At 41.7% G+C, this 12,264-nt stretch overlaps 1 protein-coding gene across 2 annotated transcripts in view; it reads left to right on the top strand.

The window, feature by feature from the left end:
* The window catches only part of SFMBT1 (Scm like with four mbt domains 1), a 482,765-nt gene that overhangs the window by 303,471 nt on the left and 167,030 nt on the right, over nt 1-12,264 (top strand). For both annotated transcript variants that reach the window (XM_085624542.1, XM_085624541.1), the window contains 2 exons: nt 383-484; nt 7,377-7,527. In XM_085624542.1, coding sequence (XP_085480668.1) covers nt 383-484; nt 7,377-7,527 — 253 coding nt within the window. The remainder of the gene's footprint in view (nt 1-382; nt 485-7,376; nt 7,528-12,264) is intronic.

The raw sequence follows: 12,264 nt of genomic DNA, 5'->3' as shown, positions 1-12,264 counted from the left end.
GGTGTAAATTAATCTCCAGGTGAACCTTCGGCTTGAAATAAGGAATTGCTGAAGGGATTGGACCCAATATTACTGATTTTCCTGGTAATATATAATTTCTAAGTGAATCCAATGGGTCCAACTCATATGGATGAGATTTTCCTCACTCTTGAAGTTATTGGTACCACCAGTATTGGTAACTCCAGGGATGGAAATATTCATCCAGCTGACTGAACCTCTCAGAATCAGGGCCTAAGGGTCTTCCTCCATTTTTATCAAAATGTCCAAAATGAATGGATGACAGATAAGAACTCAAGAATGTTTACACAAACACTAACAGAAAACCGGGGTCAGGTGCAATGACATGTCCATGTTTATGCTTGTGTCTGTTGTGTATTTTCAGGATAAACCTGTGATCAGCAAGCATTCATTTTCTGTTGGCATGAAGTTGGAGGCAGTGGATCCGTCAGCCCCTTTTTCCATCTGTCCTGCTACTATTGCCAAGGTAATCAATGTTGGCCTCCTACAGTTTTGTATTGCATCATGTTTCTGGAACGCACATTCTCACAAATTACATTTTTAGTAGCCGCAGTCATATTTGAGATGTAGTTGCTATCTTAGCTAATCGCTCTAAGCAACGGCTGGAGCACTAGATGTGTGTACCTAAGGAACCAGTATTTGTCCTTAGTCACCAATTCAAAACCAGCATTGAAAAAGACAGTAGACTGAACTTTTGTATTTTGCATTCCGATAGAGAGAAGCAGCATACATACAAGCACACCCACAGCACACAAACATGCATTTGTTGACAAATAACTTTTCTTTTTCGCTTTCCCTTTCTCTTTGTTAAACTCAACAGAAATGTATTTGCAATTAAAATGAATGTTGTGAAAATCACCTCTAAATACTAAAGTGATATCAGGGAGATTTAAACTTTTTCTAGAATCATTAGTGTGATAATTGTAAGTCTATACACTGCATAATGTGCTACTTTGCTCTGCAAAAGCAGTGCCTAAATGTATTCATTTGTTCTCCTTTACGTACTGTTTCATGCCTTTGTGAATCGGCCCGAAACATACAGCTTTCTATTAGTAAATGTGCAAAAACGGCACAGTCCTTTTTATTTACACTTATTAAATATGAATAGTCCCATCTTACATGTTGTGAGACCAATTCACAAAGACATGTATGAGTACTTAAAAAAAAGTACTTAAGGAGTCCTACTTAATGTACTCCAAAATTCCATTGTGGCTATGCTCCATTGTGTTGCAGTTCTGCCAAATCACCACACGGGCCACTGTGAGAGCAAATGACAAGTGAAATGTATTCTCCTGTGAGGTGGGAGAGGGTAGAAGCTTAATGTGGTTTACTTAAGTTCCCATTGCACATATGCTGAGTCGTTCAAAGACCGAACTGAACTAAAGTCTCCTTATGATAACACTGGCCTCCATTTGGTAATTTTGCAGGTGATAAGAGATGCAAATAAAACAAGATACACACACACACACAGTTTAAAATCTGCTGTGGGGAACACCGAGCTAGCCATCCCACCAATAAGCTTGGAGAGCACTCAAGGAAAGTAAACGCACCCCATTTCCAGAGAATGTCAGGTCCCAGTATGAAGTACATAGAAGTGCCCACCACAGTCCATATGCAAAACAAATGGGAGGAAAGAAGGTAGGAAACTCATTAAAGAAACTGCATGTCTACAAGAAGAATCAAATGACAAACCGGAGAGGCTACATGACCTCAACTTACATAGCAACCAGAAACCAATGAAACAGCAGGAAGGACGGGAGGCACAGGACACTAAGAAACCCTGTATAAACAGCCACAAAACCCATGTCAACATCGAATGAGTGGTGTGAGAGGGACCAAAAGAATAAAAAAATAACAGGGCAGAGGTGTCCGCCTGGAGCAAAAATGCAACCTCAGTTCTAGAAGCTGCAAAATGAAGTGGGAGAGTTGCTGAATGCTCCCCCTACCACACATCCAAACAAGGAGTGGGGTGGGCCCTAATCCCAATCAATAATGCTCAATGTCTCCATGTGCCATCCCACGCAATACCAGAACAGCAAAGAGGGAATCAACAATGAGTGAGTGGGTACTGTAAAAGTAAGGCAACCGTCCACACAGTGCCCAGTCACTGGGCCAAACTTAGAAACAAGCTGAAAAGGCACTTGGAATTGTGCAACCCAAAAAAAGACACAAAGGAAAATGATCAGGGGGTCAGAAAGTCTAAGCCAGAAGGAAGCTTGCCCACATGAATGAGGGGTTCGCCCTCAACAAACATCAGCCAACAGAAGTACAACACACAGAAAAGCCCAACTCGAATACAAAAATAAACAATTTGAAGGTGGATTTGAAAAACAATAGCACTCCCACCCCATAAACACCAAGCAATGCAGACTGCACAGGTGAAAAACCAACACCCAAAAAGAGTAACATTTAAAACAATGGTACAGCTGAACAAGCCTGAAACCACTAATGCAGAGCAGGTTCAGCACACAGAAGGAGCATGGGGGACAACCCACCACAAAACCTCTTGCCAAACATGTAGGTGTGGTGCCAAAATGACAGGCACTGAACCAGATATTCCAGCCCTCAAGCAACAGCACAACCAGCAACAGGTAGGGTAAAGCCTAGTGGGGCGAAAGGGAAAATAACACACCTAACTTTGAAGCCTGAAACAAAAATGTGGGAAAGTGAAAGCCATACAATCTAGCCAGTCAGAGATAAATGGAAGGCCCGCATTCCACAGGCCCAACAGGAAGCACATGGAGGAGCCTTATTCCAGCCAACACCCCTGTGAAGGAGCACAATCCCATCCAACAGACAACTGCACAAAACAAAAATCAATGCTCTTTATTTGGTAACTAAGAGATTGCTGTTTGAAATCCGGAGAAGACTTGGAAATCATTTTGATGCAAGAATGTATTCAGGCAGTTTGTCACATTAATAGTTGTGTAGGAAAAAACAGATTTCTGCTTAATGCTGCTGATCGATATGCAGTGCTCTTTTTTAAAGCAAAGATTGATTATAGGAACGCTCTATAACTTGGGACTTTCATGGTCAGTTTAGGAAGACTTCAAGTATAGTGTTTAACATTAAACATATTTCACAAGCTCATTACAACTTGTACTGGATGTCATTGGAGTAATAGTTTCACTGTAAAACTCTACTTTTGACTCATAAAGCTCTTCTTGGAAATGCTTCTTCCCTTAAAATGTATCCCTTATGATCCTAGCAGTGTCTTACTGTATAAGTTAAAAGCCTTCTATTACACTCAAGATCCATGAGAAATTAGGTGGTGGGAGTAGGTTGAACCTTCCTTGCTGTTACATGTGAGGTGCCAAGTACAGCTCAAGAAGATTTGACAATTAAAGACGAGCTTGTGGCTTTTAGGATATTTTTTAAAGATGAGGTTATCCCCAGCAGTTTGTTTCTATTTTTTGTTTTGAAACATTCCGTATGACTCATGCTAGATTGATTTATTGATTCCCAGTAGGGAGCCAGGGAGGAGTAGTCCCGATAGCAGAACCAGCTTAACACAGCTCCCAAGAAGAAGAACCGAGTGAAGCCCAAGATAAGCTCCCACCTTCTGCAGGTTCCGTCACATGCATTCCAACAAAGGAGGTCCCAGCTCTGCATACGGATCAGGAATACACCTGCTCCAATCTTAGTGATCGGACAGGGAAGTGTAGGGCAAATGCTGGGACCATTAACAAACACTGCCAAAAATCCCAGCAGGTAGACAGGAGGACATGGAGCTTACAAAAAATACCACAACAGAAGTGGGGTACTCCTCTTCAAAGCTCAAACTAAGCTGATAGAACTAAGGAAGCCCAAAGCCAAACTGCAAGGAAAACCTCAAATCAAACTTCAGTAGGAGGAACATAAGGCAGTGGTCTGGTGCAGTAACCGTCCCTTTTTATGTTTAAGATCCTTTTTGTCTGAGATGATTGATTTATACTCCTGGAAGAATCTTCCTATTTCCTCCCCTCACCTCCACCCACCCCCAACTAGTGTTATGTGGTGGGGTTGTGGGCTGGTAGAGCCACTTGATTGGCCCCCCTTTTGTTTTTTGCCCTCTTCTTCTGGGTTTTCCACTAATGGGCTGCCTTGAAGGGTGTTGCCACTGTTGAGCGGGCTAGTGTGTGTCTTGTTGGGTGAAGCCTTGCTGTTGTTGTTGTTGTAGGGTTGGCAAGACCCCTGCCTGTTTGTCTTCTTTTGGAGGTTCCCCTGCTCCTGAAGGATCCTCTGAATTGCAGGTTCCCCATGGCCTTAGCTATTTTGTTATTCTTTTTCATTTGTTGGAGTGCCTCATTCACGACCGTTCTGAAGAGGGCTTCCCCTGTGAATGGCATGTTGATAACAGTTGCCTACACCTCAGCCTTCAATCCAGACCCTGAGCCATGTGCGTCTCCTGAGTGTTGCCTGTGCACATCTGCCTACTGCCGATATATGCCACATTCAGTACTTATTTGAGGCAGAAGTTGGCGATGTTTTTGCCATTCCTGGATCACTACCTTCGCTCTTTTTCTGAATTCCTCCAGAAGGTTCTGCATCAGTCCTTCCATTTTGTCCATTGCTGGTGGCCGTACCTGTTAAGTGCATTGAAATTCGCAATTCTCCATTGCTTCAATGCTTCTCTCTCCCACATCTGCCCACCAGGTCCATTATTTTGCTCTACTTCTCTGGTGGTGGGCTAGTTATAACAGCAGTGTTATTCCTCTTCCTGGCTATTGCTCCTATGATGGAGTCTGCCTGTACATTCCCCTTGATGTATTGGAAAGGAGGGTTTGAGTGGAATGTTTGTTTTTCTCCATTCAAGGAGTAACCACCCTGACTGTGGCAGGTTCCTTCAAAGCTTTCTTATCCTGGTCCAGTATGCTGGGAACCATGGGTAAATACTGGTATGCCTTCAGTGATGGCATCAGTGTTTCAAGGAGGAAGCATGGTTCCTCCCTCTCTTCCTGGAGGTGGACCAGTTCCTAAACGTGTCTGCCGCTCTCTTGATTACTCCAGAGGCCAGGGCCTCGAGGGATAGCTGTCGACACCCTCCATAAGGGATTCTGCATTGAGATCCTGCTATTTTTCAAAGTACTGGCCCTGCCTCACCATCGTGGCAGATTCTTCCTCCTTGTAGTCAAAGAGGTCGTCCTGCTCCTCTTCGTGTTGCTCTGGCATTGAGGGGACCTCAATGTACGGTAGGTCATCACTCTATTCCCTGGACTCCAAGGGTTTCGTGGGGATGCAGAACAACTTCAGGGAGTTGGCGCACTCCTTCTTGTGTTGTAGGACTGCCGCCATTTCGGCTTGGAGTTTACGTCTTTTCTCGCAACTTTGAACGAACGTTCAGCGGCAGTCATCAAGGAGGGCATCCTTTTCGGGGCAGCCAGTTACTTGTCCTTTGCCTCCTTGACCTTTTTCTTCACTCCCTTCTTTGTTTCATGCTGATCTTTGGTCATTGAGTGTTTTGACGCAGACACTTAGGTGGCTCTTGGGGCTTTAGGGTCTTTTGTTACATTCTGCCGCTTGGTCTTTTCAGCATTCCTCACTGCCTTCTTCACAGCTTCTGCTCTATCAACATTGACAATGCTTCCTTTGGTGTTTGACTCTCCCTCTTGTGCAGGTTCGGCTTCTTCAACGTTTCCCTCATCGTCATTGGAGAGGCCCAGGTCCTTCGCCCATTCTTGTGGACTGTGGGTATCAGCCATGTCGTAGTGTGCCAGTCGCTGCTTCAATCTCGTCTTTGCAGTCTTTGGCGTTGTGATCCTCTAGAAGGCACAGGTTACAGACCTCATGTACATCCCTTTGCACGAACTTGTGGTGGCAGTTGGGATTGAATTTAAAGGGGATGTTCTCATTTGCATTTTTTGGCCATGTGGTCCTCCCAGACGAGGTCCCCCGTTGGGGCTGAGAAGGCTTTCTTCCTTGGTCTTTGATGCTTCTTGTGGCCTCTTGGTGATTTTTGGTGATTTTCGCTCAACTTTTTTCTCTTTCCTCTCTGCAAATCTTCCAAGGTTCTTTCGTAGCTTCTCTGGTGTGCATCCAGACCTAACGGTGGAAAAAGAAAATATGAACATGGCGACTACACCCAGGAACTTACGGGGCAGGGTAGGTCATGTCTCACAGGGAATGGACTTACCATGAAATAGTGGTTGACAATGCCCACACAGGTATAAAAAAAAAGAGAGAGAAGGACAAGACATGATTCTACATCCAACAACTAGATTGCAGAGTAAATGTACAGCATGTGAACCCAGACAACTGTTCAGACTGCAAAACAACTCCTACTAGTAATCAGTGGCGCTCCTCCACTAAGGTGGAGGAGTGTAGCCACATTGCCTTTAGCAGTGTTAAGAAAGGAAAAATAAAATGATAATAACTCATGTTATTATCATTTTATTTGTTCCTGTTGCGGCGTCTCGGTGGCTTGGATCTGCTCTGCTCTCAGAGCTGGGGGAGGAGTGGTGGGCAGTCTCGGGACACTTTGCATGTTCTCCATGCTGGCTGCATTGCAGCCTACATGGAGAACATGCCCAGGCTCCTATTCCCTGGCTGAGCGCTGAACCACGGTGCCCAGACCAATCACAAAGCTGCATTGCAGCATTGTGGTTGGCTATGGGGAGTTTGGGATCCTGGATGCTTCCTCCTTCAACAGAAGGAGCCAGGAAGAGGATGGAGGAGAAGCGGCAGCCAGCCAGCAGGTAAGTCATTTTTGGGATTTCTCTTTTTAACCCTCCCATCCCACGCACCGCTGCATTCCGGGACCAGCCGCCACTGCTAGTTAGTAACCATTTCGTTATAGTTACTCTTAAACATGATAGTACTTTTCACAGTTTGAGGACTGATTGTTTTGAACCACATAATTGATTTTCTCTGTAACCATTTTTTGTTTAAATGTGAAATTAGATTTATATGGAGAGGATATGAATTGTAAGATTCAAGTCATATAACTTTACCTTTTAAATTTGTGTTTGCACCTGCTTGGGTTAGTCTATAACAGCATATGTGAAATACTTTGTGTTGCTCAATCTCGCCCTGCTAAAATGGAACACATGGTTCTGACAGTGTTTCTCTTTTTTTATACTTATCCCCTGTCTCTAGAGTACCTGCTTCTTACATATCTCAAGCTTGATTATTGTGAAGATTCAAAATAGTTACAAGACTATTGTTCAAAGAGCAAGAGTGAAAAACATGACTTATGTATGTTAATGGTTATTAAGTATTTTTTCGGCAGCTACTTACAAATAAACAAAATGTAGCACATATTCTCAGAAACAAATACCACACTTGCTGTTCCCATTCAGCCGTTTAGACTGGGAATTCAAATTGAAGCCTTACCTGCAATCATGAAAAAATGTAATTTGCATTATCTCACCTTTTCACAGGTGCTTGATGATAAATATGTCTTAGTGGAAATCGATGACCTGCGCCCAGAACCCCGCAAAAAGAAGACCTTTGTGTGTCACCACAACAGTGCCGGAATTCTTCCTGTGCAATGGAGTCTGAAGAACGGCCTGCACCTCAGTGCACCCCCTGGTACGTGCCTCGGCTTTTTACTGTATTGCAAGTGGTTGCTGTTGATTTGGATGTCACTGTTCTTGATGTCAACGATTTACTTCTGATAGTAGTAGAAAACGTATTTTATTTTTCATGTTCAATATTTGCCATGGATCTCTATAAAGATGTAGTTAGAAGGAAGATTCCATAACCATCATTGCAGAATATGATGACAAAAATAAAATATTACAGTACATCAGATTTTGACCCAGAGTATGACAGGGGAAGACAGAAAAGGGAGGCAAAAAAGGAGGAAGGAAACTATAGGAAAACCGTGACAAGGGGAGGAAGTAGGGATGAAAAAGTACCTGCATGGATGAGGTAAAGAGACAGGTAGTGTATCGAGGTATAACAAGGGACATGATGTGCAGTTATGATTAAGCAGCCATTGTGTTTTTACCCGAGTATTAGGCAGTGCTGGCTACAAGCTCCGAAGAAAAATTTAAGCTCAGAAACTCATGGCATATTATAGGGAAATTATGATTTTTATCAATCTTTTTGCATGTTTTTGTACTCTGACCTATAATGCCTGTGGTCCTCAACACTGCAGAATGCCACAAGCGCAGATTTACAATTATTATCTTTTAACATGTTGTTTCTTTTTGTTCTATGCATGAAAATTTGTTTTCCATATTTAGGTTTCCATTCCCTCACGCCCTTTTAAAATAAGTCCTGTGCCACACTTTCAGCCTCACTTACACCGGTTTCATCCAGATGTGATTACCCACTGCAAGCATTATTTATTGTAGTTTTAGCCTGCTTACAACACTCTTGCCGCTTAACTGTCTTTTCTGGTTCATAAACTGTGAAATCCCTCTTAAAGTAATGCTTCCTTTATTAAGTCAGGGAAACACTTCAATAAATTAAGCCATGCTACAACCACGTCCACAACTTTACGCATTACTTATCAATGCAAAACAATCTTCACATCAGTCAGCAGTTATTGAAATGAACATATTTAAAAATATGTAGATCAGGACTTTGAATGAGGATCTGGATTTTAGGTGATTAGTTGTCAATTTTCTATGTGGAAGTCTCATGTCCATGCAGGAAATCACGATTTATGAATTGTACCCACACATCGCTTCATTTTTACAATGATGAGGCAATGTTAAGAACCATGTCAATTGAATCTGTAATTTATTTATATGGAGATTTAAGTAACACCTATAATTATATGTATATTTCAAAGACGATTTGAACTGTTAAATGATTAATTGAACAAACAGTTTATTAAGAATGAAATATTATTAGTAAACATACACATGAAAATGGGATCATTCTTTTTTTACATAGTTTACAAAATTCCATAAAAGTATGTAATCATGTAATCTATTTGGATTACACCAGTGGTTTATGATTCAGACCCTGATAGTGTGAGTTTCAATGTAGGAATGTTTTGGATTTCCAAGATTTTATCAAAATTACTAGTCCAAAAAATACTACTCACAAGACAGTTTGCAATAACATGGACTAATGTAATCTTAATACTGAGCACACATTTTACTTGAATCCCAGAGAGTTTTGCAATCTGGTTTGAAGGTGAAACGAGCCTGTATTTTATAAATGTAGGACCTGACATAAAGCTGTTTAGCAATGTGAGTTCAACTTATATAGGCAAATAGCCCTTTTTTTGTGAACCTATGTTTATAAACCAAAAAGATCTACTTAGATATATTTTGTTGAGGAAGTAAGTCTTATCCCTCAGCTGGGGTGTGGTCATTCATGGGCTAGGTACCCTCAAACTTTTGGAGCACTGATGTACTTGCTTGAGTGTGGATTTTCACGAACCTACTCTCAGCCCTTGCCACCCTAAAAGCGTTCAGCGATTTGCACTTGTCAAGGGCAAGAGAAAAATTGTTTAGAGGGAGGGAATGGTATTTAGAATTCAGGGATGTTTTCACTGAGTACTCCTTGGAATCTGAGAACCTTGCTGCTTCCCGGGCGGACTACAACTCTAAGTAGCATACAATACTCTTCAAGTATTTGCAGAGCCAAAAAAAGATAATTTACTCTAAATATAGGAGAAAATGAATAAATGTAAGTTCCAGGTTTTTTTTGTATAAATATGGCTAGAATTAATAAAGGCATTTTTTAGCAAACAGTTATGTATGCATCATTTTTTATTTTATTTGACCATGCTCTATTAGAAAAGACTTCAAATCATCATCCTTTTCACCTAGCTCTGCCTTATTTGTTTGCTTCATCTCCTCTCTTTTCACGTTTTATAAACTGTTAAAAACGTAGCAGTGTGTAATTTTAATCATGCTAATCTAGGCCAAAAAGCATTCCTCGGGCTGAAAATAAAATGCTGATGTTCATGACTGATCATACCTATCCGGCAATGTATCAAAAGTGCCTGACGCATAGTTGCCTTAGTTCTGGGTGCAAGTGCATTTGTCTATCCTGCATTTACTCAGCACCTGGACACAATTTACTTTGGTGATTCATATTGTACCTGCAAGGGTTCTTTTACACATTATAACAGAGTAAAACCAGGCACCCTGCAAAGTTAAACTTTCTGCACACTTCAAACCATACTAGTTTATAGTAAGATGGATTTTTGGATTTAATTTCTTGGAAAAAACCTGCTTTTCAGAATGAGTTCACATTAAAAACATTATCCGCGAAGGCGTTCTGCTAGAATAGAGGCCCAATTAATACACAAATGCTCCCGGAGGCACATCCCAGTAAAAAAGATTATGAGCCCTTTAGGTTGGGTCTATATAATGCTATGCAAGGAGTGTCGCAATTCCATATATAAGGCCCAGATGTGAGTTAACACACAGTGAGGTGTATTTTTCTGGACCTATCCATTGCGTGCAATAAATATGCAATGATGCAAGGGTAATAGGTCTGTCCTCATGTCACTATTTCTTTGTGACAAACCCTCTGCAGTCTAGGATTTAAACAGAATCATCCATATTTAGGTGGTCATGACTACCGGAATAGCTCAAAATAGAGAACAGGTGTTTCTTAGTTGGAGATCAAGCTCTCTTTAGTTACACCCCAACCTCCATTATCGTTACTGGGGAATTAAAGATTGAATACTTTACAAAAGTAATTTTCCCACATGGTCATTTCTGTGGAAGTAGGATTCTATCCGTGGCAAATAGCCTCAGATTAGGGGTAGCAACAGGGTCACTACGTGGGCAATTCAATTTCTGAATCTGCATTGGGCATATTCCCTGGCATATCTGTGCATTGTCATTATGCTCTTCAAATTATTTTGGGCATTTCTTTTAGCAGAACTGAGTTGGGGGACTATTGTTGGCTAAATTGTTTTATGTGTTTTATTGCCATGACTGGCCTAAGGCGTTGTTAGTGTGGCAGAACTGTGTGGTTAATTTTACTGGGGAAAAGTGTGTCATGGCATTTTTACTAGAAAAACCGCGTAAGAGCATTTTTACTTCTAAAGGATTATTTATGTTACTCATAATATTCCTTTTGAGGGATAATCAACTACTTAAGTCTGTTGTGGTCTTTGCATTGTCAGATGAGTGTTGCAGCCACCTAAGGAATGTGTTGGCATTTTAACTGACATAATGGTTTGGCATTTGTACTCGCACTTTTCTCATCTGAGGCATTTTTACTTGCAGAACTGTGTTTGTGAAAAGTGTACTTCATAGAGACATCCTTACTTTCAATACTCTGTTTGGTCTTAATCTGTACAGACAAGAATTATTGGAGCAAAGCTGTCCCTCACTTGTGACATTCATCAGAGCCATGGCTTATTTCTCTGATCTCTCTCTAGATAGGTGTCTACTTGTCTGTGTGATTATCCCCTTTTCTCTCTGTTGGTTTATCAGTTTCTATCTTTCCATATATGCCTGGCAGCCTGAGACATAGGGCGTCAAGGAGCAGGACTTTCAAGGAATAGGAAACAGGGACCCTGGGGAAATGGAACCTCAGAATACAATGAGTCAAGAATACACGGATAGAAGGGACACAAGGACCAGCGGACAGAGGGACCCTAATACGGAGCAAGAGCCCAGAGAGGTTGTCTCCAAGAACAACAAAACAAATGCAAGACAGGGACATACCAGTTTCGAGTAGAAGAAAAGTAAACCAGCCCCAAGGTCAGCATGGACTATTGGAATGTAGACCAGAACAATACAGTCAATATTGCACATAAATGAGCAACAGACACCATACTGGACTATGACACCCACCTACAATGGTCATTTGGAAGGGCACAGTATCCATTGCTTTAATACAACAACACTGGTTTAGCTAACACATGAGGCAGGGATCTTCAACACCCCTACCCCAATGCGAACCACTTTGCAGAGACAACCAACTACACACAGTGATACAGTTTAGGTTGAAAAGTCACAGTACCACCAATTTTATATTTCCTCTGTCAGGATAAGCAGAACCCTCTATCTAAATCATTCACCCACACCACTTTGGTTCAGGGATGTAATAGCTCAGTGGAAAAAATCTCCTTGATGAGCCTGCCCACAAAACTCATAGATGCTACGAAATTGTTGATTGCTGCATTATATATAAACTCCATTTAATAACACAACAGGTTGTGATTAGGAACGTGTTACTTTACAGCACTCTTGACCTTTTCTCTGACTTACTGCCTGTGTTAACCTGCATTGTGTGTAGAACAACTTCACATAGCCTTATAGCCCGCTGCCGAAGGCTGTACTGTTTTGCTAAAGGCCCTGAATCCGAGTTATTGGCCAGAGCTGCAGGCTAAGGCCT

This window comes from Triturus cristatus, chromosome 9 (genome assembly GCF_964204655.1).
Source record: "Triturus cristatus chromosome 9, aTriCri1.1, whole genome shotgun sequence".
Lineage (NCBI taxonomy): Eukaryota > Metazoa > Chordata > Amphibia > Caudata > Salamandridae > Triturus > Triturus cristatus.
The sequence above is the reverse complement of the archived record's forward strand: the minus strand, read 5'-3'. Positions and strand labels throughout refer to the sequence as shown.